Below are 27360 nucleotides of genomic sequence, written 5' to 3'. Positions count from 1 at the left end.
CTTTTCCAGGTTCCCAGATATTAACAGTCCTATCTCTTTACCATATCTGTGCCACAGTCTTGTGAAATATGTTGTCAATCATAATTTCACTTTGTGGATAGAGAAAAACAAATTGTGGACTGGCAGATGCCTTAGCTAGCAGAGAGCAGCAAGACTGAGAGGGTCACAGTGATGTCCCAGGGCTGGGTCCAGGCCAGTGGGGATTTCATGAGCTTTTGCAGTAAATAATTTTATTAAGATACCAGCTAGCCGCCTACCCTATCCCCTAATCAATGGGTACATAGATAGACATCACCAAAATATAGAAATAAAGTCAAAAGGCTCATGATTAAAACATCCATAAGCATTTAACAAAACAGCTCCTAAGTATTTAGGAACTGTATACATAAGCATTTAACAAAACAACTCCTAAGTATTTAGGAACTGTATACAAAAACTTCTTCGGTCACCATGGTTTGCATGATAAGAAATTGTTTATGCATGCAAGTATTCTTTTCATCCACCATCTGCAGTGTTGTTTACTGAAGAAGCTGAGGTTATAAACCTTCCTCAAATGCTTCCTGCAGACATTTACTTGCAAACCCTTGGGTAAAAGTTTGCATTTCTATTTTTTAATGAATAGTCTCTATTGGGTTTAATTAGTCATTGTGTCTGTGCATGAATCATTCATAATCTGGGTTTGCCACCGGCACATGGCAGTTAAAGTCAGATGAAGAGAAACAATATTTTTAAGCACAATGTAAAGTAAATTCTTTGGCAAATTCTCATTGGTTGACAACATGTTTTATAGGATAAAAGTTGATTGGCAGCTGTTAGAAGTTTTGTTTTGTCTTTTTGCCTGTTGGGGAAAAAACAAACAATATGAAAATCATAAGCCTCAGGCATCTCCTCTATCAGTACTTTGAGGACCCAGAGTCTGGGACATTCCCCAGCCTACCTGACATCAGAAGGGTGCTCTGACCTCATGAGCATAACATGAATAATTGCTACCATGTGTGCTTGCTGTGTGCCTGGCATTTTCACATACGTTATGTGTAACTCCAAGAAACTTGTTACAGTCACTCAGCAAGTGGCGGAGACTGACTTTGAATCCAGGTCTATCTGACTTCAGGTTCTCTGCTTCATACTGTCTACTACATTGTCTGAACACTGAAAGTACAAGTGATTAAGGTTGTGTTTCAGCTAAAAGGTTGATTTCAAATGTGATTTGGGTTGTACAAATATTCATATTCTTAGAAGCATTATTCACAATAGCTGAAAGGTGGAAGTAGCCCACGTGTCCGCTGGCAATAATTGGATACACAAAATGTGGTCTATCCATACAATGGAATTTTATTCAGCCATGAAAAGAAAGGAAATTCTTTTTTTTTTAATTTTTTTTTTCAACGTTTATTTATTTTTGGGACAGAGAGAGACAGAGCATGAACAGGGGAGGGGCAGAGAAAGAGGGAGACACAGAATCGGAAACAGGTTCCAGGCTCTGAGCCATCAGCCCAGAGCCCGACGCGGGGCTCGAACTCACGGACCGCGAGATCGTGACCTGGCTGAAGTCGGACCCTTAACCGACTGCGCCACCCAGGCGCCCCAAGAAAGGAAATTCTGATATATGCTACAACATTAATGTTCCTTCTCTTTCATTTTTTATTATTAATCAAGCATTTTTTGGTGATTTTATTCTCTTCTCTATTCATTCTTAGTTATACCTTCTATTTATTTATTTATTTATTTATTTATTTGTTTATGAGAGTGTGAACAGGAGAGGAGCAGAGGGAGAGGGAGAGAGAATCTTTTTTTTTTTTTAAGTTTATTTATTTACTTTGAGGGGGGGAGAGGCAGAGAGAGAGAGAGAGAGAGAGAGAGAGAGAGAGAGAGAGAGAATCCCAAGCAGGCTCCACACTGTCAGAACGGAGCCCAATATGGGACTCGAACCCATGAACTGTGAGATCATGACCCGAGCCAAAGTCAGACGCTCAACCGACTGAGCCACCCAGGTACCCCGAGGGAGAGAGAATCTTAAGCAGGCTCCATGCCCAACATGGAGCTCAATGCTGGGCTCAATCTCATGACCATGATATCATGACCTGAACCCAAATCAAGAGTTGGATGCCTAATGCCCCCCTTTCTCTTATTCTTTTAATAAAAGAGGCTATAATGTGAATTTTTGATATATCAGAGTCTACTTTAAATTAGTAATTTTACCACTTCCCAATTTAAGAACTTCACAAGTTAAATTCCATTTATCTCTTCTTGTTCTTCTTTTTGTTTTTATATGCATTCACTTGTATGTTATAAATTCCACAGATCACTATAATTGTTGTTATTTTAAGCAATATTTACTTATATTTAGCTACATTTAAAAAGTCAATTCTGGGGGCGCCTGTGTGGCTCAGTTGGTTAAGTGTCCAACTTCAGCTCAGGTTGTGATCTCATGGTTTGTGAGTTCAAGGTCCACATCAGGATCTGTGCTGACAGCTCAGAGCCTGGAGCCTGCTTCAGATTCTGTGTCTCCCTCTTTCTCTGCCCCTCCCTCGCTCATGCTCTGTGTCTCTCTCTCAAAAATAAACCAATATTTCTTTAAAAAATTTAAAAAAACAATTCTGATGTTCTTTTATTTTATTTTTATTTTTTTTAATGTTTGTTTATTTTTGAGAGAGAGAGTGTGTGTGTGTAAGCAGGGGAGGAGCAGAGAGAGAGGGAGACACAGACTCTGAAGCTGGCTCCAGGCTTCAAGCTGTCAACTCAGAGCCTGACATGGGGCCTTAACTCACGAACAATGAGACCATGACCTGACCCAAAATCGGATGTTCAACTGACTGAGCAACTGAGGTGCCCCCCAATTCTGATGTTCTTTATCCCTTTCTGCATTTCTTTTCTTATGTCTGGGACCATTTTCCTTCTGTGCAAAGAACTTTAATATTTCTTGTGATGCATGTCTACTAGCAGTGGAACTCTTTGCTTCTTGTTTTTTATTTTGCCTTAAAATATCTCTTTTTCACCTTAATTTTTGAAGGATCTTTTCCCTGGGTATAGAATACTAGATTAGCAGTCCATCCTCCCACCTTTCCTCCCTCCCTTCCTTCTTTCCCTCCTTTTTCAAGCTTTAAAGATCCCATTGTCTTCTTTCTTCTCTATTTTATATTGAAAAGACAATAGTCTTTTTTTTTTTTTTAATTTTTTTTTTCAACGTTTATTTATTTTTGGGACAGAGAGAGACAGAGCATGAACGGGGGAGGGGCAGAGAGAGAGGGAGACACAGAATCGGAAACAGGCTCCAGGCTCCGAGCCATCAGCCCAGAGCCTGACGCGGGGCTCGAACTCACGGACCGCGAGATTGTGACCTGGCTGAAGTCGGACGCTTAACCGACTGCGCCACCCAGGCGCCCCGAAAAGACAATAGTCTTATTGCTCCTTTGAAATAGTGTATCTCTTTTTTCTCCAGCTGCTTTTAAGTTTATTTTTTTTCCCTCTGTTGATTTTTAGGACTGGCTAGTAATGTGCCTAAATAGGGTTTGACTTATAGTTCTCCTTCTTAGGGCTCACTGAGCATCTTGAATCTGTGGACTAACCAGATTTGGGAAAATTCATGGTTATTATTTCTTCCATGACTGCTTTTTCTTTTCTTTTCTTTTGACTGCTTTTTCTTTTCTTTTTCTTTTTCTTTTTCTTTTTCTTTTCTTTTCTCAAGTAGGCTCCACTCACAGCATGGACCCCAACATGAGGCTGAGCTGAGATCAACTTGGTTGCTTAACCCACTGAGCCACCAAGGAGGCACCACTCCATGACTGCTTCTGACTTATCCTCTGTCTCTCTGTGGGACTCAGATTACATGTATGTTAGACCTTTTGATGATTGCCCATGTGACCTTTATGTTCTGTTCTGTCTTTTCCATCTTTTTTTCTCTCTGGATATTTTTAATTAACCAGACTTTGAGTTCATTAATCCTGCTTTCTACTTTACCCATTCTGTTGTGAAGCCAATGCAATGAATTCTTAATTTCAGATATTGTATTTTTAAATTCTGGAATGTCCATCTGATTACTTTTATAGATTTCCAGTTCTGTTGAAATGCTACATCTATGTATCCATTTTGTATTTTTTTAAAACTTATTAATCATAGTTTTTCTGAAGTTACCTTCTTGCCAATCAAGCTGCTTAGGACACACTAGATATGCCAAGTGGCTCTTCTTACTGGCTCTTGACATTTCAGCCATCTGCATATTTGAAGGTTTACATTTCTCTTTGGTAATATTTTCTTAGGTTTCCCTAACTGTCCGTGGGCTTCATGCAGGGAGAACATTAAGTCTTTGAGAATTTACCAGACTCTATGAAGACACAGAGCCCCCAGTATATGTAGATGTGGCTGCTTGGCAACTGCTGAGGGAAATCTGATTTCTTGGGCTTGGATCCACCTAACTGAGAGCCCCTTGGTCAGTCAAAACTACAAGGATGGTATTCAGGGTTGAATTTATTTGTTTTAAACATTAAAAATGTATTTACAGGGGAAATAACTAATATTAAGCTTAACTAAATACTCAATGTTTTAAAAAATTCTCTTCCACACTGTAAATATATATACTTCAGATAAGATTTTTTAAATATTAATATTATTATAATATGTCACATATTTGAAATTTTAACATTTTTTAAAGTAAGCTTCACACCCAACATGGGGCTTGAACACATGACCCTGAGATCAAGAGTTGGATGCTTTACTGACTGGACCACCCAGGCACCCCTGAAATTTTAACCTTTTTTTTTTTTTTTTTTCTGAGAGAGAGAGTGTGCAAGGAGAGGAGGGGCAGAGGGAGAGAGAGAGGAGAATCTTAAGCAGTTTCCATGCTCACCACAGAGTCCAACACGGGACTTCATCGCACGACTGTGAGATCATAACCTCAGCCGAAATCAAAGAGTCAAATGCTTAACCAACTGAGCCACCCAGGTGCCTCAGTTTTAACCATTTTTAAGTGTGCAGTTCATTGGTATTAGTCATATTGTTCAACCATCACCACCATTTGTTTCAGAATTCTTATCTTGCAAAACTGAAATGCTATACCCAAGAAACAAAAAATCTGTCCCCCCCACCTCAGCACCCCCCCCCCCCGTGACAACATTCTACTTTCTGTATCTATGAATTTCACTACTCTGGATATGTCATATAAGTGGAATCGTAAAGTATTTTTCTTTTTGTTAGTGGCTTATTTTACTTAGCATAACATCTTCAAGTTTCATTCATGTTGTAGCATGTGTCAGAATTTCCTTCCTTTTCAAGGCTGAATAATATTACACTATATGTATATATCACATTTTATTTCTTTCATCTATCAGTGGAGACTTGGGTTGCTTCCATCTTTTGGCTATTATAAATAATGCTGCTATGAATGAACATGGGTGTAGAAATAGCTTTTTAAAACCCTGCTTTCAGTTCTTTTGGGTATGTACTCAGATGTAGGATTCCTTGACCATATGATAATTCTATTTTTAATTTTTTGAGGAACCCATGATGCTGTTTTCCATAATCTGCACCATTTTATATTCCCACTAACAGTGCACATGGTTCCCAATTTCTCCACATCCTCACCAATACTTGTTGTTTTGTTTTTTCAATGTTTTTTTTTTTTTTATTTTTGAGAGAGAGAGAGAGAACACAAGCAGGGAAGGGACAGAGAGAGAGGGAGACACAGAATCCGAAGCAGGCTCCAGGCTCTGAGCTGTCAGTGCAGAGCTGGATGCAGGGCTCGAACCCACAAACCATGACATTGTGACCTGAGAAGAAGTCGGACGCTTAACCGGCTGAGCCACCTAGGAACCCCTGTTTGTTTGTTTGTTTGTTTGTTTTTAATATTAGCCATTCTAATAGATGTGAGGTGATATCTCATTATGGTTTTAGATTTGCATTCCTCTAATGACTGGTGATGTTGAGCATCTTTTCATGTGTTTATTGCCCATTTGTATATCTTCTTTGGAGAAATGTCTATTCAAGTCCTGTGCCCATTTTTGAATCAGGTGGGGTTTTTGTTGCTCAGTTTTAGGAGTTCTTTATATATTCTGGTTATTAACCCTATATCAGATAGAATTTGCAAATATTTTCTCCCATTCTGTGGATTGGCTTTTTACTCGGTTGATAGTATCCTTAGATGCACAGAAGTTTTTAAATTTGTTTATTTTTTCTTCTGCTTCCTGTGCCTTTGGTGTCATATCTAAGAAGTCATTGCCAAATCTAATGTTTTGAAGTTTTTGTCCTATATTTTCTTCTAAGAGTCTTACTGTTAGATCTTACATTTAGGTCTTTGATCCATTTGAGTTAATTTTTGTACATAGTGTTAGGTGCGGTTCAATTTCATTCTTTTGCATGTGGACATGCAGTTTTCCCAGCACTATTTGTTGAAAAGACTGTCCTTTCTCCACTGCATGGTCTTGGCACCCTTGACAAAAAGCCTTTGACTAAAAAAACAAAACAAAACAAAAAAACCTTTGACTATACATATAAGGGTTTATTTCTGAAGACCTATTGAATTTTTAGAGGTAAAAGAGACTGCCAGAATTAGTTAATCCAATGCCTTCTTACTACAGACAAGGAAACTGAAGCCCAACGTGCAAAACTGACTTGCCCTGGGTTTCCTAGCTAGTGTATGGCAGAGCTAGGAGTCTGTCCCTGGCCTGATTTCACATCTGATGCTTTTTTATAGCTGGTTGCCAGTTTGCTTTGTTCCTAGAGTACTGTCAGTTACTACTTTGATGGAAGCAGTGAATACAGTTTCCACTCTTCAGAAAATGAATTGTTTGTCCAGCCCCTCACCACTCCTATGGAGCAGTCACTGGCAACAGCTATGTTTTTGAGGTATTGCTATGGTGAGAATATCTGTTCCCCAGCCTGTCAGTAAGTTCCAATTTGCTCTGTTGTTTGGTTTACAGAGTTACTTGAAGAGTCCTGAATACAGCTATGCAATAACATACCACAGAATGCCTTATCAATCTTGTCTTTATCACCCACTGGCAATGAACTTGTTCTGTGATTCTCTGGCAACCTAGAGCCTCTTTCTCCCCTGCCTGCCATCCCAAGCTCAGCTTGGCAGGATGTGGCCTGGGAGTGAGGAAAGACAAAGAAAATATGAATTAGATAAAATTCAAAACTAGATTTAAAATTATCCTTTTCTTGGTATTACCCATGCTGAGTTTGCTCATTCAAGAACTATTGAGGACCTCTCAATAGTGCTATGAACACTTTGCTAGGAAGCGACAGGCCCCCATAAAAACAGAAGGCAAGAACTCTTATTGACTTTCCGGAGAGGTAAGATGCCTGGGCATGGGACAGGTAGGTAGTCGTATAGATGGTTGGAATGATTAAGTGTCTGGTACTGCATGGTACTGGCAGGGAGTACTCTAAAAACTCAAGGAAGTGTAACTGGAGGCCAAGATGAAGAGCCATGCCTCAGGATGGTAAGCACTGCCAGCACCAGTCTCAGCATTGGCCACAGCAGCACTTGGGAGCACTTCTGGAGAGCTTTGGAGCTCCAGTGGGTGGATAGGAACTTGGATGTCAGGTAAGGGATAGTGGAGCAGATTCTCAGAGTTGGCAAGGGATGGTCAGGGTCATGAGGCAAAGACCTGAGACATCATGGCCAGGGAGCAGAACTGTCACTAGGGCGGCCTGGGAAATGGAATGCAAAAGGTATGTCTGCCTAGGATCCAGAGGGTTAGGCTTGGAAGTTGAACCTTGCATGGTTAGTAGTGGGGTGGTAGCATTTTAGGCTTGTAACAGAGGTAGAGACAGGTACCTGTCCTAGGTATCTTAAGAAGAGTCATATGGCCAGAGAGGAGGTTAAGAGAGGGGACAGGGAAGAGGTGGCTATGGTGGACAAGGGAGAGAGGAAGAAGGCTAGGTCCAGGTCCCTAGTTGGGTGAGAAGGAAAGAGTGGGCTAAGAAAGCACTGGTGAAACCTGAGACAGGCTGGTTGTAAGGGAGGAGGAAGGGACAAGCCAAGGACATGCTCATGTTTTCAGGGCATAGCAGAGGGAGCAAAGTATAGCTGGGCTGGGAAGAATGGATTTGGTTGGGATTTACCAGTCACACTGGCAGTTGTCAGCAGGAGTGGCAGGCATAGTCTGCCCACAAAGAAGAGATTTTGTAGTGAGGTCAAAGAGCAGGGTTTGAGCCCTGAGGCAGAGGGAGGAATGGGGCCTTGGGCAGATGTGTCTTCCTGCCTTTGTGGTTAAGAATCATTGGAATGTATTCCAGTTTTTTGCCTTTTCCAGAACCTAGAGAATAACTGAATAACTGAACTGAAATTTAAAATCTTGATATGTGGCTTAGATTCTTTCTGTTGCTCCAAATTGTGAACGTTTCATGGTCTTCAGTGTATCTGTGAGCCTCTTGTGTCAGTAGAAATTGTAGGTTTTGTGCTAGTGGTGTGTGTGTCCGTGGAAATGGGCTTCACTGGGTCCCTCTCTGATCTCCTGGAACGTAAGGATGCAGACATGCTGGTGATTGCTGAATGTGCCATAAGTTAGACAATTAAAAGAGTTAAATTGAAGGAATCCTTTGTCACAAAATACTCAAGAAATTAAATTCCAAATGAGGAAATGCACAAAAAAAGACTTGAGATTTTCCTCCTATTAGTCAACATGCCCACTGGGCAAATGTTGGATGTTTGGGAGGTAGATGGGCACCCCATTCCCCCATCTGATGCCTGTGACCAGTGCAGCAGAAAGCCCACATAACCTGTGCCCTGGAACCTGACTTGTTTCTCGTCTTTGGATTTTGATGGTATGCTACAAAAAAAAAAAAAAAAAAAAAAGCCTCTTGGAAGTAATTTTCAAAGGAGGAAAAAAAAGATGTTAAAAGGTACAGGTAGTGGTTTTGTTTCTTTTTTAAGGCACCACATGTGGATTGTGATTCTTCCTTGATGTGGAAACTAAAGGAGTCCCTGCCCCTCTTTCCCCCACCTGACTCTCCCCAGCCCCTTGCCACATTTCCTGGATGGCAAATGTTCAGTCCTGTTCCTGCCGTGCTCTTCCTGAAGGTTTCAGCTCTGGGCTCTTTGTGTAGCAGCCTTGATCTGTGAATGTTTGAGCAGAGTGCCTCATGCCTACTTGGGTAGCATTTATTAACCTCGACTTGAACTCATTTCATTGGTCTTCCCCTTTAAACTGGGGACTCAACCAAATGGCAAAAATGAATATGTCTTTGAATTTGAATTAATGAGGCATAAAAGTTGTGGTTGCTTTAGAAAGAATTAGATAAGAGTTGCCAGTTTCACTGAGTGGAAAGAAGGGCCCCCTCACCTTGTACTCTATAAAGGCCTGAGAGGGACCATGAAGTGGACAGGGCTGGGGGTGGCTGTCCATGCTGTGGATTCTTCTCTCTGCCTGGCCAGATAGACAAGCTGAGTTATCTCAGACTTGGAACCAAAGGTTGCTCCACCCCCACAAGCCAAGAGGAGAAGCTGAGGCTCACTGAGGGCAGAGGTAAGGGTGGCCCAGGTCATGTTTCTGATCTGTGGCAGAGGCTGTCAGAACTAGGGCCCCTGCTCTCAGTTGGGAACTTTCCTGGCAGGGGGCAAGGAGGAGTAGGAGGGATTTGAACAGAAATGAAAAACGTGGAAGCGTTCTGCGTGATGTCACCAGGCTCCAGCAGTCCCATCTGTTGGTTGATTGACGCTCTGGCACCAAGGATGTGGAGGAGGGAATTGGATTCCAGATGGGGATGGAACCCCAACGGCTCACCCTCCCCTAGTTCCCAAGACACTCTAACTGGTTAACTCCTTACAACCCCGGGGCATATGACAGTGGAGAAATGAGGGCTTGAGCCAAGGGCCCCTCCCCCACTGGACTCAGGCGAAGGGCCAGCCCTCTTTGGCCTCGATTGAGCCGCGATAGCGCCCTTAGGGTCGGGTCGGGTTCCGGGCCATGCTCCCGCATTTTAAGAGGCTGAGCTGAGCTTTCCGCCGCCCGTTGGCGTCCAGACACCGAGAGCTCGCCTTTGTCTAGCCCGCTGAGCGGGAGGAGAGCGCTAGTCCCTGCCCCAGACCGGGCTGGAGGAGGCGCGTCCCGTCCTCCGCGGACTGTCTGGTGGCCTCGCGGCGCCCTTCGCTCTTGGAGCGGGGCCCTGAGGGAGAGGCGGCCACCTCAGGCGGTGGGAAGGAGGCTGGAGGAATGAAGACGCGGCTCGCCGCGCCCCTGCCGCGCTCAGGCTGACCGGCGGGCTACGGAGCCGGGCTCAGGGCACCTCTTGGCTGGGCTGCACTCAGAGCCCTTGGGCTGGCCGCTATCCGCGGTGCTGAAGGGGCGGCCGCGGCGGGGAGGCGGGCCCGGGGCCGCCGGCTAGCACACACCCAATCCGGGGACCGCCGTCCTTCTCCCGGGCTTGGCGCGGCGGTGGCAGCCGGCACTGCACCGAGATGGACTGAGAGCTCGGCGGCGGGAAGGCGGCGGCGGCAGCGGCAGCTGCAAGAGCCCCCACAGCCTCGGGGCCAGACCCACTTCCACACCCGGGAGCCCCTTCCTGGGGTGAGTTGGGGCGAGCGGAGCAAGCATGGGGCAGGCGGGTCCTTGAGGCATGGGATCTCTTGGGCTTTTAAATTTTCCTTACCTATTGTAAATTTCTTCTAGCCCTCATCTTGAGCAGCCTACAGGACTGAGGGATCAGATCTCTGCCCTGGCACTTACTCAGTCCTGGGATAGAGGGCAGGCCCCTCTGCCCTCACAAGCGAGGGGACAAAGGGTTTAGCTAGAAGTCTAAGGGCAGTCACTAAGCATGTCCCCTTCACCACCCTGGGTGCAGCCCACTGTATGATACTGAGAAGGGATGTTTGCCCAGGTTGGTGTCACAGGGATGATACTCTCCCCTTTCAGTGCAGGGGATTGGCCCCATGTAGACCAGCCACTGGAATATAGCCCAGACAGAGGCCAGCCATCTTTTAGCAGGGAAGGTAGGCTTGAGCCTTCCCCAGGGGCTTCAATCAAGAGGTAAAGCCCTTTCCCTGCCTTCCTCCAGTCTCCTTAGGCACCTGAGCTGCCATTACCAGAGCTTCAAGGGCAAGGGTCACTTCAGTGCACCTGGCTGTTGTAAGTGAGCTGGACTCAGGCAGAAGAGCTTTGGAGTGGATACCGGGCAGGCACTTCTTGCTACTGTGTGTGTGTATGTGTGTGTGTGTGTGTGTGTGTGTGTGTGTGTGTGTGTGTGTTCCCAGCACGCAAAGGGGATTTTAAACTCCAGTGGTGCCTGTCACAGGAAAAGCCCTTCTCCAGCCAGCCTGTGCCTCTGAGTAAGCAGTTTGGGGTCAGGCTGGGCAACTACCCAGCCAGGAGCCTTGAGCTTCCTCGGCCCTTAAAGCTGCCCCCCCTCCTGCCTTGAGCCATCCACTGAAGGGGGAGATGTGTTTAAACTTGATGGGTCACCTCTGCCTTCGATCCCACCAGCATTCGGTTCCCATCTCCATCACCTGGCAAGGTCAGACAGATAGACCTCTTGACTCCTAGAACCTGATGGGTGGGCTGTTGGGGGCTCTACTGCCTCAACAAAGGACTTTTGGTGTGTTGGGGAGGTGAAGGGGTGGAAGGAAGGAGGGGTGGAGTTGGAGGGACTGTCCTCCAGGGCCCTGAAGAAATCTAGATGCCAAGCCTTGTAAAGTGCTTATTGTAACCAGGTGGCTGTAAATGAAGCCTCTGAATCTCAACAGGCTCATGCTGGAGGGCTGGGGTCTGTGTTTTGTTTTGACTGTCTAGCCTAAGCTATGTGCATCAGAAATGACTCTGGTGGGCAACTTCCTTGGATCATCGGATGCCTGATGATGGTGCTGATGAAATGAAGGAGCGGTAGAGAAGATGTATGAGATTATGTGCTGGTTTTAGGGTCAGTGTGAGCTGCAATGGTGCTGCAGTGCTGATGGAAATGTATGCCAAGGACGTGGTAGCATTACTGGGTACCATTCGGTACCGGGTACCATTTATCCCTGGCCAGTGTTCTGAAGAGAGGAAAAGTCATACCAGAGAAAGTACAATAACTGCATATCTATCATGTACTTGATTTACATTATTCTTGACCACTTTTTTCCCACCCAAAAGCATTTTTGTTTACAGTAGTTAAGTTTTTACTTACCATGTCAACACTTTGTATTTTGGCCAGATGAGTAAACCTCTTTAGAGAATAGTTGTCAGGAAGGATGACTGACTCATAACTGTACTTTGAGATCCTTGCTGACTTCGTTCATAAAAATATGAAGTCCAAAATGCATAATGGCAGGCTCGCCAAGCAGCAAGCCATTGCTTTTGCTTTGGGAAAACAATATATTTGAGCTTTGCATGTTGTTTATTTTGAAAATACATTTATAGGCCCAAAGTTTTCTGTAACTAGATCAAGTTGGGGTGTGTGTGCATATATATACATGCATATATTTAGCATGCTCTCTGCCTGTAATGCCATCAGGCTACCTATTTTTACTCACAATCTGAGCAACTTAAAACCTCCTCAATAATTAAGGTGGGCTCAAGTTCTCCTCTGTAACTGAGGAAGATAACATTTGACGGTTGTCTAGATGCTACACAGTCCTAGATCCAGCTCACAGTCTCTGTTCAGAAGTCCTGCACTTGGTTTTATCATATGCAAGCCAGCATCTATGTAAAATTATAAACTGTGCATGGAAAACATGAACAGAACTTTTCTGACTGGATTTCTCAAGGCCAAGGCAGGAAATAAAGATATATACAGCAACAGAACATGATATAGTAATGAATGTATGGCAATTGAACAAGTTTCATTTTGGTGAATACAGTTCATCTTGTTGTTTGAGATGGTGGTCACAGCTGTGTTGTGTAAAGGAAGTGAAAAAAGGCCTCGCTTTGTAGATTGAGCAACCTCAAAATTCCCATTTTACCTCTTACTAACTACATCCTGTGATTGAGCCTCTCTGAGCCTCGGTTTTATCATATGAAAAATAGAGAAAGTAACAGCTGCCTACTATGTAAACAGCACAGGATTCTAGGGGCTCAATGTTATCCTTGAAATCTCTTGCCATGGCCTACCATCACCACTTATTAGAAGAATCTGAGCATATTGAGACAAAAATCCCCACACATTGATGTTTATACTGAAACTGTGAGGGCCATGAAAGGACTCAGTAGTTTGCTTTGGGGTAGCCTGGTCCTGCTGGAGGTAGTGTTCCCAAGGTAGGGACTGTACTTGGGTCTGCTGTCATCCAGGGACCTTGGCTGACCAGCAGTGGAGCTTGGACAAAAGGAGACAAGGGGAGTGTTCCCTCCAGGAAGAAGGAGCCTAAATGTCAAAGGCCAGGAGGGGTCTCTGTTCAGAGAAACCCCTTCCAGGAAAGGACTTGTGGCAGGGGATGCTTTCTTGTGGGGAGAGGCTGCTGCTGTTCCTCCAATAATGCATGTCTTCTCGTCCTGCTTATGTCCCCCAGACCCTGTGGTACTAGCAGCTAACACTGGCCAGGCTTTTCTGTAGTAACTCAATCCTCATAACAACCCTGTGAAATAAAACCATTACCATCCCTATCATGTGAATGAGGAGACATTCTCAGATGTTACATCATAGGTGCCCAAGGTCTGACCGTGGCACCCACCTCTCCAGCATGAGGAGAGGGCCTCACAGATGAGCTGGTGGCACAGAAAAGGGGAGCAACACACCCAGAGTCGCCTTGATCTCCAGGCTCACAGTGCATCCTTCTCACACTGAGGTGATAGCACCCATCGCTGGGTGGCCAGAGGAAGAAGAAAAAGCAGGGGTTAGGATCAGCTGTACAGAATCACAACTTGGAGGAGTTAGTGTCTGAGACCTTCCCTTTCAGGTTTGCCAGATCTTCTCATCCCCACCTGGGATGAGGCTTGTGATCAGGCAACAGGGGTGGTAGCCACAGCCATAAGCAGAGCTGGAAGGTAGAAGAGCCCTTGGAAATCAATGAGGCTATCCTCTGGTGATATGAAGTGCCTGAGGCCCAGAGAGGGAATGAATCATCCATGAAGGTGGGGGGAGTGGAGAGAAGGGTCTTTATTCTATCCCCCAAGGCAAGAGCCTCTCCTAATGCCGTGCCTCAGCAATGCCTCTCTGGTAAGTCTGGGGTGTTGCTGGTAGCTCTCTCAGAAAGGGCCTCCGAAGTCCCAGGACCTCTACCGATCCCAGAGATGCCCCCATGGTGGACACCTCCCTCTGCCCCTGGATCCCCTGCCTGGGAACCAGCTCCATCTGGCCTCTGCTGGCACATGGTAGCCCTTTGCAGACTGCATTGATTTCCATTGCCCAAGGTGATGAGGTAATTTAAAGGTCATTCAGTTGAATTTCGAGTTCCCTTGGCTTGAGACCTTTCTTCCAAAATGCCTGCTGCTAACAGCCAGGGTACCAGGCATTGATATAAAAAGACGTGTTTGTTTCCCATAAACTGGAGTTATTTACAAAGTGTGTGGACTCTTACAGCTGTTTTGCACACATGCCCTGCTTCAGTGATTACTTAATGAGTGTACCCATGAGCTTGCTTTTTAAATTGAATGGTATTTCATGAGGCTAAACTGAATTGCCACTTCTGCAGGCACAGTGCTCTCCCTGGGCTGCTGTTTTCAGTCACTGGCCACTGAACCCCTTCAAGCTTCAGCCTCTTCCTCTCCTTGCTGCCTGAGGTCATGCCCTGTCCATTCTCCCGTCACATTTTCTCTGGATTCTCTCCTTGCCCCGCTGCCACTGCCCTGGTTTAGTTCCTCATTATTGGTAACTCCCTGCATAGGGAGGGCTCCTTTTAGACTTGCCCCTCTATGCCTCAGGAAGATTAATCTTTCAGGAACACTTGTTCTGCTCTTGTCACTGCTTTCCTGATGGCTGCCTACTGCTTCCACAGTACCAGGGCAGATGCTTCAGCCCAGCCTGAAAGCCTTTCTGCAGACTGGCCCAGCTCCCTGCACCACAAAGCACAGAGCCAAGGCCTCTCATGCAGCCCAGCTCTCCCTCCTCTCCCATGCAGTTTTCCTCCTTCCACCTGGACATGCTTCTTCCCTCCCATCTCCTCCAGGTCCAACTTCAAGATGCCTTCTTCATCTGACTGTTCCTCCCCTGTCTAGACCTAGAGCACACTGGCTCAGCCATCCATTAACAGTTCTTGGCAATAGTGATACCAAAGTAAGGGCTATGGGTTGTAGTGTGTCCCCCCCCCCAAAGATATATTGAAGACCTACCCCTTCAGTACCTGTGAATGTGACTAGAAATAGGGTCTTCACAGATGTAATCAAGTTAAGATGAGGTCACGAGCATGGTCCTGAATCCAATATGACTGATGTCCTTCTAAAAAGAGGGAAATTTGGACTCAGACACATACACAGATGGGAAGGCCATGTGAAGATGGAAGCAGAGATTGGATTTATGCCTCCATAGGCCAAAGAACACCCCGGGCCACCAGAAACTAAAAGAGGCAAGGAGAGATCCTTCCCTACAACCTTCAGAGGGAGCATGACCCTACCAACACCTTGATGGTGGACTTCTAGCCTTCAGAATTGTGAGAGAATAAATTTCTGTTGTTTGAAGCCACCTAGTGTGTGGTGGCCCTAGGAAGCTAATACAGAGAGTATGCCCCCTTCCCGGACCTCAAGGCACTGACTATTTATTTGCAGGGGGACAGACAAGATCCTTATGAGTCAGTGTGATGAGTACAGCTTGTGATGGGCAAAGGTGTGAGGAGAACCCTGAGGAAGGACCCTCTCCAGATAGCTTTCCATCCCTCTCTGGGGTGGCAGCTGTCAAGTAAGGCTCCTTAGGGAGGGGCCCACACTCAGTATCCAGAGATGATAGGAGCCAGCCAAGGGAGGGAAAGGCAGGGCATCTCAGCCAGGTGAGTAAAGGCAAGGGAGGGAGGAGCAGGGGTGAAGCTAAGGAGTAAGGAGTGCTGAGGCCCACAAGGCTTACCTCCTGGTTGGCTGTGGTTTGCCAAGGAGTTTCGACTTGAACTTGCTTCTGTGGGTATCGAGGACCCGTGGAAGGGAAGTGACAGAGTGGATGGTGTATTTTCAGTAAATTGTCTCCATGGCAGCTTGAAGGATGGATCAGAAGGGGTAAATGTAGAATCTGAGACCTTGAAAGTGAGCTGGGGGGTGGCTTACTCACCCGAGGGGGAGAAGAGGGTATGAATTTGGAAGCTATTTTGAAGTTAACGTCCTCAGGACTTGGGGATGCATTGCATGTAGGGGCCCAAGGTGAGGGAGAGAACATAGGAGCTGACCCTCAAGTCTCCAGCCTGGTACCTGGGGGCAGAAAGAATTGTCTGGAGAGGGAAAGGTTGTCCTGAGGGAGCAGAGGCAAGATACTGGGCTCAGTGGGGACAGGTTGAGTGTGGGTGTCATCCAGGTAGCCATGGATATCTGGGGCTTGAAGGGGAGGACCATAGCAATGGTACAGATGGGGAAACATGAACAGGGAGACAGGACAATGAGTCGTGGGCATGGACATCATCATTTGGGCCCCACCCAGCATGAAATGGGAAGAACATGGGAGTGAGGACTGAATCTTGCCTGGGAGCAGGGAGAGAGGAGGGTGGAGGACAATGGGTGTGTGGCCACAGGAGCAGGAAGCAGGGTGTTTCAAAAAGGGGCCACTGGTGTGACTCATGCCTGCCACAGTAAGGGCACTAGAGAGGGCATCACATGGGGCTGCTGCATTCAGGGGTGACTCTTTTGAGCAGCAGCTTATCTGTCACTTCTTCCCTGTATCTGCAGTCTCTACTTGCCTACAACGTCCTCTCTCCTTTTCTGACATTTTTCCTAACACCTCTCTGGACCATGCAACCCAGAGCAGCCCTGGTGAAGTGAGCACAGGTGGATGCCTGGACATCAACATGGCGGCCCCTCCTGAGCCTCATCCCTGAGCCATAGCCACTACTCTCAAGGTCACTGGTGTCTGTAGCCAAGAGCACCTACCAACAGCCTGGTGGCTGAGGGTGGGGTGAGGCCTGCAACCTGGCCAAATGACAGGTGCCTGAGCCTTTTGCCTCCCACACTTGGTTGCATCTGTGTCCGTTCTTTGCAGGGCCCGTCACCATGGGCGGCTCTGTTCCTCCGCCTCATGGGGATTGTGCCACGGGTGCGTCAAATGATCCAGCCCCTCTCTGATTGCTGTCTTCCAGGTTGGTCTGTGTGCACTGATGTGGTGGCTTCTCTGATGTGATTTCTGGACCCTCCTGCTCCCAAAACTCACTCATTATGAACCTCCCTTCATGCCTGACCTTCCACCATTAGAGAGTCTTTTGTAGGGTCTCAGAATTCAACACAAGCAGGAGTTGATTCTTGCCAATTTTAATTTTTTGAGAGATAACATTCATTAGGAAATACAAAATTGTAAAATATTTAAATGACTCTAGAATAAATAACATACAACGTAGTCATCTTTCAGTACCTCCTTCCCAAGGAATATACACACGCATTGGTTACCAGTGATACTTTTCCAGATTTTTCCCATGCTTTTACAAAGCCATGTAAGCACACACACACCCACACACACATAGTTACATATATATAAATGAGATCGTATTGTGCATATTGATAAGCAGCTTGCTTTTTCCCTTACTGATATATTTTGGAGATCCTTATGTGTCAGTACATATAGACCGATCTCATTTTTAAAATAACTGCATGGAATTCTAAAGTGTGTCATAATGTATTTAATCATCTCCCTCTTTAAAAAAATTTTTTTTAAACATTTATTTATTATTGAGAGACAGAGAGCATGAGCATGGAAGGGAGAGACAGAGAGAGGAGGAGACACCGAATCTGAAGCAGGCTCCAGGCTCTGGGCTGTCAGCACAGAGCCCGACGTGGGGCTTGAACTCATAAACCGTGAGATCATGACCTGAGCCGAAGTCAGACGCTCAACTGACTGAGCCACCCAGGCGCCCCTAATTGTCTCCCTCTTGATGGGCAGTAGGTTCTTTACATTTTATTAGTTTCACTGTAATGCTGTAGTAGACCTTCTTGTGCATGCAAATTTGTGCATGTGTGTAAGTTTTTCCAAAGCATAGATTGCTAGCAGTAGGATTGCCAGTTTATATCCAGAGGATACCCATGATGGATAACAACAGACACTATCAAATTGTCAGCCAAAAAGAGGGCATAAATTTATATGTCCCAACAGTGTGGGTTGTCATTGCATTTCTCTTATTACTGATAGAGATTGAGTCTACTTTTATCTGTTTATTGACCAATCATGCACATTTTGTGACTTGTATATTTATATTTATTGCCATTTTGCCATTTAGATATTTGTGGTTTTATGCTGATTTGTAGGAGCTCATTCTGAGTTATGGTTCTTTCTCCTTTGTCAATTATGTATTTTGCAAGTATTTTCTGTGTTGCTTATCTTTTAACTTGATTTATGGTGGCTTTGGTGCTATGGAATTTCTAAGCTTTCGTGTTGTAAGATCAATCAGTCAGAGCCTTATTTTTTAGTAGTGTGGAAAAGTGGAGCTTGGAGGTTTAAGATGTTGCATTAGTGACCCTTCTCTGGTCTGTTTTTGCTCTTTGGCTTTGAATAAAACCCCTTAACTTTATTAAACTTTCATTTTGCCAGCTATGTACAGTGTTGTCTCTCCTGCCCAACTTCATCCCAGTTGCCATGAGGATCACAGAAGCTGTCTTGCAGAACTCCATAGCCATTCTAAACCTCACAGTTAAACTAACTCACCAATAGACATTGAGGCCCAGTCTTCCAGCACAGGCCTTGTCTGAGGCAGTGGTTTTCAGGGTGCCAAGACCCTGCCTCAGACCTGGTTCACTTTTCCCAAATGTCTTTTGAGTTCCTGCCCCGTGCTGGTGATGTCATCCTTGTGGCTCTGCAAAGGGAGGTGTATTCCTTTGTTCCGGTTGCCATGAAATACCACATACTGGCTGGCTTAAGCAACAAAAATGTATTTCCTCACAGCACAGCTCTGGAGGCTAGAAGTCTGAGATCAAGGTGTCAGCAGGTTTGGTTTCTTCTGAGGCCCCTCTCCTTGGTTTATATGTTGTTGCTTTCTAGTTGTCTCCTCACATGGTCATCCCTCGGTCTGCACATGTCTGTGTGTGTCCTGATCTCCTCTTCTTTTTTTTTCTTTTTAATTTTTTTCTTTCTTTTTTTTTTAAGTTTATTTATTTGTTTTTGAGAGAGAGAGAGTAAGTGAGGGAGGGGCGGGGGGGTTGGAGAGAGAGAATCTCGAGGAGGCTCTGCGCTGTCAGTGCAGAGCCCAACTCAGGGCTCAATCTCACAAACTGAAAGATCGTGACTTGAGCCAAGATCAAGAGTCAGATGCTTAGGGCACCTGGGTGGCTCAGTCGTTTGAGCATCCATCTTTGGATCAGGCCATGATCTCGCGCTCCATGAGCTCGAGCCCACGTTGGGCTCTGTGCTGACAACTTAGAGCCTGGAGCCTGCTTCGGATTCTGTGTCTCTTTCTCTCTCTGCCCCTCCTCCGCTTGCTTGCGCATGCACTCTCTCTCCCTCTGTCTCTCAAACATAAATAAACATCAAAAAAAAAAAAAAGAATCAGATGCTTAACCGACTGAGCCCCCCAGGTGCCCTTTGATCTCTTCATATAAAAACACCAGTCATATGGAATAGGGGCCCACCTATATGACCTCATTTTACCTTAGTCACCTCTCTAAAGGCTCTTTCTCCAAATACAGTCACATTCTGAGGTACTGTGGGTTTGAACTTCCACATATGAATTTGGGTTGGGTGGACACAATTCAGCCGATAATAGGGAGCGAGCACTGTATCTGGATGAGAATCAGGAAAGTGAGGCTCAGAGAGGCTCCTGCACTTGGTTCATGTCACCTGGTGAGCAGGTTGCAGCTCTGTGCTCAGACCTATGCATCTGAACCCTAAGTGCAGGCCTCCCCGGGGCAGCCTGAGTGATGCTGGGACTGCTTTGGTTCCACTGCCATGACTTCCTGTTCATTGGTCCCACCCATCCTGTTCCCCTGCCATCCTGTTGCCTCATACTCCATGCTCCCTAAGCAGGGCAGGGCACCTATTCCCAGCTGGCTGACTCTTCTGTACCTCCTTTGGCCCCTTGGAAAAGGGTTTCAAATAATTCATTTGACTGAATGTAACTTGCTCAATTGTTGTTGTTGTTGTGGAAAAAGATTCCACAGTAAGATAAAGAGCATTTGGAATATGAGTAACTCCCCAGTAATCTCACACCCTCACAAAACTGTTTTTGACTTTTGCACATTACCTTCTCTTCCCCACTCTGCACATACCCTTGTATTTCACATCGTTGGCATCATATTAAATATGGCCTTTATGCTCTGCCTTTTTCACCCCACATTATAACTAACAGTCTCTCTATCTTTATAATGATCATTTTAATGGCTGTGTAATATTCCACTGAGTTGATGTACTCTAATGTTTTGAATTACCGTCTGATTTTTGTGCATTTGAGTTTCCACATTTATGCTATTATAGATAATGATGCAATGAATGTCTTTGTACTGAATGCTCTTTGCTTCTCTTGAATTATTTCCTGAGGGAAAATTCCCAGGAGTCAGATTACTGAGTTGAGAAAGGCAACATCATCACAGCACCTTGATGAGCTGTAATATCTCTTTCTGGAATGAGCATACTGTTGTTCCATGCCACCAGCAATGAATGAGCATGCCAGCTTCACTGCCATCTCATTTGCATTTGGTGTTAATAATTCAATACATTTTGGGCCATTTTAATATACTTAAAAAGCTACCTACCTCAAAGCTGCTTTAATTTGTACTTTTTTTTTTTCCATGAAGGAGGAACATTCTGCAATAGATTTGTATTTTCAATCATTTTTGTTGTTGCTTTTTTTTTAAATAAGTTTTTTGAAAAAGAAATAATTGAAGACTAGACAAATGGATACTAATCACCTGGGAATCCCAGCCCTTTGGATGTCTTGAGGGATTTGTTGGTCAAAGTGTTATTTAGACCTCAACAAGCAAAAGGCCTTTTGGTCAATAAGTGGTATAAGCAATCGAATGGGCCAGCTGGGGGCCAGCCACTTCTGTGAACAAAAAGGGCTGAAAAGAGGCCAAGCATCCTCAGAACTGCCTGGTGGGACCTGACCCTCGTTCTCCACGGGGTCCTCTAGGCGACCTGGTCTTCAGGCAGGCCACTTCTTCCAAACACATGTGCAGGGATACAGTAGCCCCTGGCTCACTCCAGAGCAAAGCCCACCAGACTCAGCTCCCAGAGAAGTGGTCTCTGGGGCTGTTACTAGCAGCAGAAGGGACGTGCAGGCAGAGTCAGGCCTAAGGCACTGTCCCTAGTGAACTCTATCTCGTGTTTGCCGTTTTTTAAGCTAGTTTGACCAAGTGCACTCTCCCCTATTCCATCTTTCTGATCTAAAATAATCAACAACAAATTGAAGTTTTCCCCCCTCGGAAGTTTATTCTAATTGCCTAGCAACACATTATCATAAATTGCTCTGAAATTAATTATTTGGCTTTGGTGCAGAATCATTTATTAATGAGGATAGCAGTCAGCATCTATGAGCAGCTATTCTTAGAACACTGCTGTTTTAAAGGACTTCATTCTTAAGATACCTCCACAAGGAACATGTATGCTAGGCAGGCCCTTGGAGAGGTTGATTCTCCAGACAACACAGAGGTCAATGCCTCTCTCCTGAGGGCCTGAGCCCTTCATTAGTGATGAGTTTGAGGCCCAGAGGGGGAACCAAAGGTCCCTAAGTCCCACAGCAGTGGAGGGCTGTGACCAACTCAGGCCAGGAAGCCACAATTGGATCCTGCCCTTGGGGACCTCCTCAGCCTGTGCTCACCTTTGCATGGTCTAGTCAAGGTCCAGTCAAGGGCAGAGGTGCAGAGGGGAAGGGGCTGCCTGATGGTGTGCACCAGAAATGCCATCTATGAGGGGCCACCTGCTGGGAGGGGAAGGACGGTGACAGAAAGCTTGGGAAGGCAAGAAGGTAGTGTGTGAGTGTGTAGGCTGGGCCCAATAGGGCTCCTGATAAAGTTGCTTTCATTGATTGATTTATCAATGAATTGATTTATTTGTTTATTCCTGTGTTCATTCAGTGTGTGCCTACCGTGTGCTGGGCCATGCTAGAGGCTGGGAGCAGTAAGAAAAGACCACAGTCTCTGCCCTTAAGGAGTTTGCAGTCTGGTGTGGGAGATACACAAGAAAGTAGGAACCCCCACAGTAGGGCGAGTTAGGTCCTGGGAAAGAAAGAACCTTGGGGCATTCTGGGAGCCCAGGCCGGGGGGAGATTCGCCTATGATCCTACTATATTAACATTCCGTGTATGGATAGTTTTCACACAATTATAAATATATTGCATGATTTGCCTTTTTCCTCTTAGCATTTTCTTTTTAAGCACAGTTTCTTATTTCTGCAGAGTCATCACATACATAAGTCTAAATGGCTCCGTGATATTCCGCGAAGTTGATGAAATAAACATTTGCCTGCTGTTAGATTGTTAGGTTGCTTCTAGGTTTTTGCAACAAATGGCATTGGATGCAGAACTTTGTGCTCCTTTCCCACTGTTCACTTGTGATGAATCCCAGGGAATTCATTATTCTGGGCTGGAGGGTGTGGATGTGTGTCCGTGGTTCTTACAGTGTGCTACCACATGTTCCCCCACCCCTCTTGAGGCCTGGGACCAGTTTCCAGGTACCTGTTTCTCTGTTACCCCCAGTACTGGGATGGACAACAAGTATACCTATCTACCCCACATGTGCATGTGCACACAAACACACACAGATATGTATGTGTGAATTTTGGCTGAGTGGGTGTGTCTGCCATATTACTGAGCAAAGGAGGAAACATATTGGAAACAGAGCCTGTGTAACAATGTCCTGGTAGCAAGTAGAAGTGAGGAGGTCAGCCTGTAGGGGGGCTGTTGCAGCAGCAGCAGCCCAGAGGAGCTGTGACAAAGGAGTGGTCACCATAGGCATGAGGGGAAGCCAAAAACTCTGACGTGACCAAATCAACTGGTCTTGATGTAGGGTCAATTACAGTCTAGAGACAGGGTTGAAGTTGCCTCCAGGATTGTCAGTGCAGGGTATTTGGGGTGAGTGGATCTCAGGAAGGTTACAGAGTTAGTGCATTTGATTTTAGGACATCATGTTTAAGATGTTGGTGGCTGTCCACCTGGAGCTGTTCAGGAGCTGCCCTCTATGCACGCATGAAGATGAGGGGCAGGAGCGGACTGGGGTTCAGCCTGACCCACACATGGACAGGAGGGAAACTTGGACAGGCCTCAGGGCCTGAATTACCCATCCATCATCTCCTGCTCTGTCTCTTGGATTTCTCACTGCTGGGTCAACTAAGACATTTCAGCTAGTGTGTCTTCTCCTTTAAGGACAAATAGATGCTGTTCTGGCTGCCTGCGAAGCTAGGTTGCAGATTTTTAAAGTATTTCACATGAGCAGAATCTGATAATTGTTTGACATCACTTATAGCAGAAGACAATTATGTAGCAAGGAGAAGATATGTGTTTGCCTTAGTAGGACTGCATGATTTTCTTTCATATTTCTCTTTACTGTTTTAGTTTCCTCCCTGGGTGTGTTTTGTTCCCTGTCTCCTCCATTATACAGCTCTAAGTAAGGGGAAGTGGACAAAGGAAACAGGGTCGGTGACCCCAGCATCCACTCACTGTGAGGATAGGCACCAGGTACCCAGCCCCTGTGCCTTCCCCTTCCTCAGCTCTGAGATGGAGGGCACGGCTCTGAGTTTGAAAGATTCTTCCAGCTTCCAGAGTCCATGAAACTCAGAGTATCTGGTTAAATATCCTGGGTTGGATTGTTCTTCTACATGCAAATCTTTTAAAAATAGCTGGTGTGTTCATGAAAGGTTCCCAAAGCACTCAGAGCACTGCTCCAGTCTCACCCCACTTTTCCTTATGAGGCATCTGGGAGCCTGGGGAGCAATATTCTGCTTAAGGGACCCCACAGAATGTGGTTCAGAGTGTGCCTCCCAGGTCAGCCAGAACAGGTTGGGTCCAAGCCTGGTGACCCTAGGCAAGTCACTTTACCTCAGAGCCTTAGTTTCCTCATCTGTAAAAGAAGATGTTGGTGGACCGTACCAAAGGCTATTACCATGAGGCACTGCAGGAAATGTAGGTAAAGCTTGAAGCCCAGCATGTGGCATTCAATCAGCACTCTTCCACTGGTGGCCATTTGCATTATTCTCATGCTCTTCATTTCGTAGCCAAAAATTCAAGGCCCAGAGTGGCTAAATGCCTTATATCCCCTGGGCCAGCGAATCTAACACAATTGCTCTAGATTGATCCTCTAGGTGGAAGAAATACTCAGTTGCTTCAAAGGCACAGAAGGGAATTATTGACCCGGCACCGCTTACCCTGAGTTTATTATAACAGGAGCTTCATTGAATATTTGAAAACCTTTAAATTGGTGAAACTTGACTCAGTTGCAGTAGATTACATTTTGTGAATTCCCTTGACTGAACTCCTGTGAAGAGGTGGTGTTGAAGAGGGCTTTGTCAGGGGTGGAACGAGGGCTGAAACCCAGTCCCAGGGCCCAGAATCTGTAGGCCAGTGGGGGAAACAAGATCTAAACAGGGCAGAGTAAGGTGGGAGCCAGGGCCAATAAGTACGGCCAGCCTGGGCTTAGACTGCCTTCCAGTGAGTGTTCAAGCCAAGGTGTCAGTGTAGCTAAAGCTGAGAGAGGGAGGGAGACAGGATAGGTATGTTTGTGGGGATGTAGAGACCACTGAGTGGAAGGGTGACAAGAGTCTGAGATACATTGGAACAGATTCTTTTGGCTGTTGTATTCAGTGTAGGCTGTGAGGGACCAAAGTGGAAGCAGGAGACCTGCTGGGAGGCTCTGGAAGAATCCACAGGGAAGATGATGGTGTGTCTGGCCTGGGTGGCAGTAGTGGGGGTGGTGAGAAGGGATGAGATCCTGGCTGTATTCTAAGACTATTGCTTGTCAGGATGTGCTGACCAACTAGAGGTGGGTCTAAGAGACATAGGAGTCAAGGATGACTTCCAGGTTTCTGTCCTGAGCAACTGGAAGAATGGCAGTGTCCTAGGTGAGGTGGGGAGGACTGCGGGAAGGATGAGGTCACAGGTTGGGGGTGCCATTGGGAGCTCAGACTTGGTCAGTTAGGTTTGGGTTGTCCATCAGACATCCCATGGAGAACTTGTGGCAGCAGCTGGACAGGCGAATTGTGTTCAGAGAGGTCTGAGGAGAGAAGAGAGACTCTTGTTCCCAGGTGCCTGCAGCCCTGCGGTAGCAGTGCCAAGGTAGCCGGCTCCCTGGGCCCCGCCTGTTGCCTTCCTCTAGGACGGTGGACAGGTGTCTGCAGGTGGTCAGAAACAGGTGCACCAGGCTCACCGGGCGCCACGGGAATCAGAGGGTGACCAGGTCTCAGAGGTGACCCCGATTTCTTGGAATCACCGTCAGGCCCTGGGCCATCCTCATTTCCCATGTGCCCTTAGCTCTCAAGGGCACCTTTCCCTTTGAAATAAAGCAACGCCAATCCTGCTGCTACAGGAGGCGGCACCTTCGGCCGGATTTTCTCATTAAAATGTGACGTTTAATTGAGGAGCCCGCCGGACACCTGAGTCCGACCTGGATGCCCTCGGGGTCGCACGGGGTACCTGGCGGCGGGCGAGCCGGGCCCCCGCTCCAGGGAGAAGAGACCGGGAGGCCGCAGCTCGAGCTCCGCTCGACTCCTGTGGCGCCGACGGGGTTAACGGGCTCGTGCACCGGGCGGCGGGCGGGCAGCAGTGGTGCATTGTGGTAACGCCGGGACCGAGAGCACTCGCCACCTCCGCCGGGAGGCCCGCCAAGCTGTGCGCGCGTCTGTGGGGGCCCTCGGGCCGGCGCCATGTAGCGCCCGGCTACTCGGAGGCTGCCCCGCCACGGGGATGAAGGGACGCGGCTGCTGGGAGTCGGCCTCCGTGCGCTCCTTCTGCAGCTCCGGCTGCCTGAATAAATTTAAAAAGGGTTAGTGCTGCCCGGCTTCCGCCTAAAGGCTCGGATCCCTGCGCACGCCCGCCCGCCTGGCGCCGGGCGGGCTCCATGATCAGTCCCCTCGAGCCTCTGATGTCACTCCCTCGCTGCGTGGGGAGCACGGAGAGCCTCGGGAAACCCCTGTCCCGGTACCTAGCCAGCGTGCGCTCCGGACTCGCTTCAAGCGCGGAGCATTTTGGAGAGAGGGCTGTGGCTCTAGACACGTCCGACTGATTAACAGCTGCAAAAGAAACAAAGTATAATACAGAGCTTTCTGGAAATAAGGAAGAGGCGGTCCCTGTGTAACCACCCCCCCCCCCCCCGGTTAGTTCCCCAGAGTAGGCTTGGGGCCCGCGTGCCCTTGGAGCGCTGGTAGAATTGCTGCTTTGCCCCCAAGGACCTCGTCCTGGGGTCCTGGGGCTAACCGTGGTGTCATCTGTGCTCAGTGCATGACCCAACCAACTTCTCTTTGCCCTTTGAGCAAGCTGTGACAGATCAGGAGAGTCCGTGTAAGTGGCCACCTGGGTTTAAGCTAGGACCAGCTTTGAGGATGCCGCCCGCAGGCAATGTGGTCTTGTGGTCTTGAACGACAGCCCAGGGGTGTGCAGGCGTGCTAGCCAGGGAGCCCTTTGTCAGCGTTGCGGGGTTGGGGGGGGGGGGGAACCTTAGCTGTTGTTAAGGTTAAAAGCCTTGCAAACTGGTGAAGCTCCTGCTTGCGGTTCCTGATGCTTGAAACTTGCATTTTTGGAGATTTTGCACGAGTGAAACTTGCTGTATTTATCGTATTGTTTGTTATAATTTCAAACTCTAAGAAAAAATAGGGTTCTTTGACTCTCTAGATCTAGAAGACACAGAGGCAGTTAAATTCACTTAACATGAATTTATTAGAAAGAGCTCCTTTTAGAAATTAACTCCTTCTGATCTGTAATGAGCCTTGTAATTAATTTTGCTGACTGGTCACACTAATAGCTTTATAAAGCCCTGGTTTAGGGCAGACATCCTTGAAGTTGTAGACTCCAAGCCTCAGCCCTGGAGTCAGGTTTAATCATGCAGAGTCTCCTGAAAACACCATCTGAAGTCATGGAGTGTTTGTAATTACAAACATTTGAAATTTATTTTACTGGGAGCTGATGCTGTGGCTCCATCTTGAGAATCCTTTACAGAAACTTCCAAGTGAATTTTGTCTAAAGTATGTCTTCTGGTTTTAGATTGGTTTTGATTTCCAACTTTTATTTTGGATATAGTGTCATTTCTAATGCAGTTATGTTCTTAATGAAAAGTTTAAATGATGTTCCTGTTATCACTTTGGATGAATTTATTCTGAGGGTGAATTTTGGAGTTAATTTTTTAAAAAAGAAGAGAATATACAGTTAGGTATTAAGCTGTTTTTCTTCTATTGTCCTGCTGATGATTTTCTTGCTCACCATTCTCTTGA

The 27360-nt window shown here is 46.4% G+C and overlaps 1 protein-coding gene across 3 annotated transcripts in view; it reads left to right on the top strand.

Annotated features, from left to right (window-relative positions):
- OSBP2 (oxysterol binding protein 2) overlaps positions 1 to 27360 on the top strand; it is a 177311-nt gene that overhangs the window by 79684 nt on the left and 70267 nt on the right. Inside the window, exon 1 of one of the 3 annotated variants that reach the window (XM_047088499.1) lies at positions 25841 to 25919. The exons of the other annotated variants lie outside the window; for them this stretch is intronic. Within the exon in view, the coding sequence (XP_046944455.1) occupies positions 25841 to 25919 (79 nt within the window). Of the gene's footprint in view, positions 1 to 25840; positions 25920 to 27360 lie in introns of those variants that run through there. 3 annotated transcript variants of the gene reach the window in all.

This window comes from Lynx rufus, unplaced genomic scaffold, assembly GCF_022079265.1.
Source record: "Lynx rufus isolate CCGP_SWC_20201006 ecotype Redwood Valley unplaced genomic scaffold, mLynRuf1.p SCAF_24, whole genome shotgun sequence".
Taxonomy (NCBI): domain Eukaryota; kingdom Metazoa; phylum Chordata; class Mammalia; order Carnivora; family Felidae; genus Lynx; species Lynx rufus.
The sequence above is the reverse complement of the archived record's forward strand: the minus strand, read 5'-3'. Positions and strand labels throughout refer to the sequence as shown.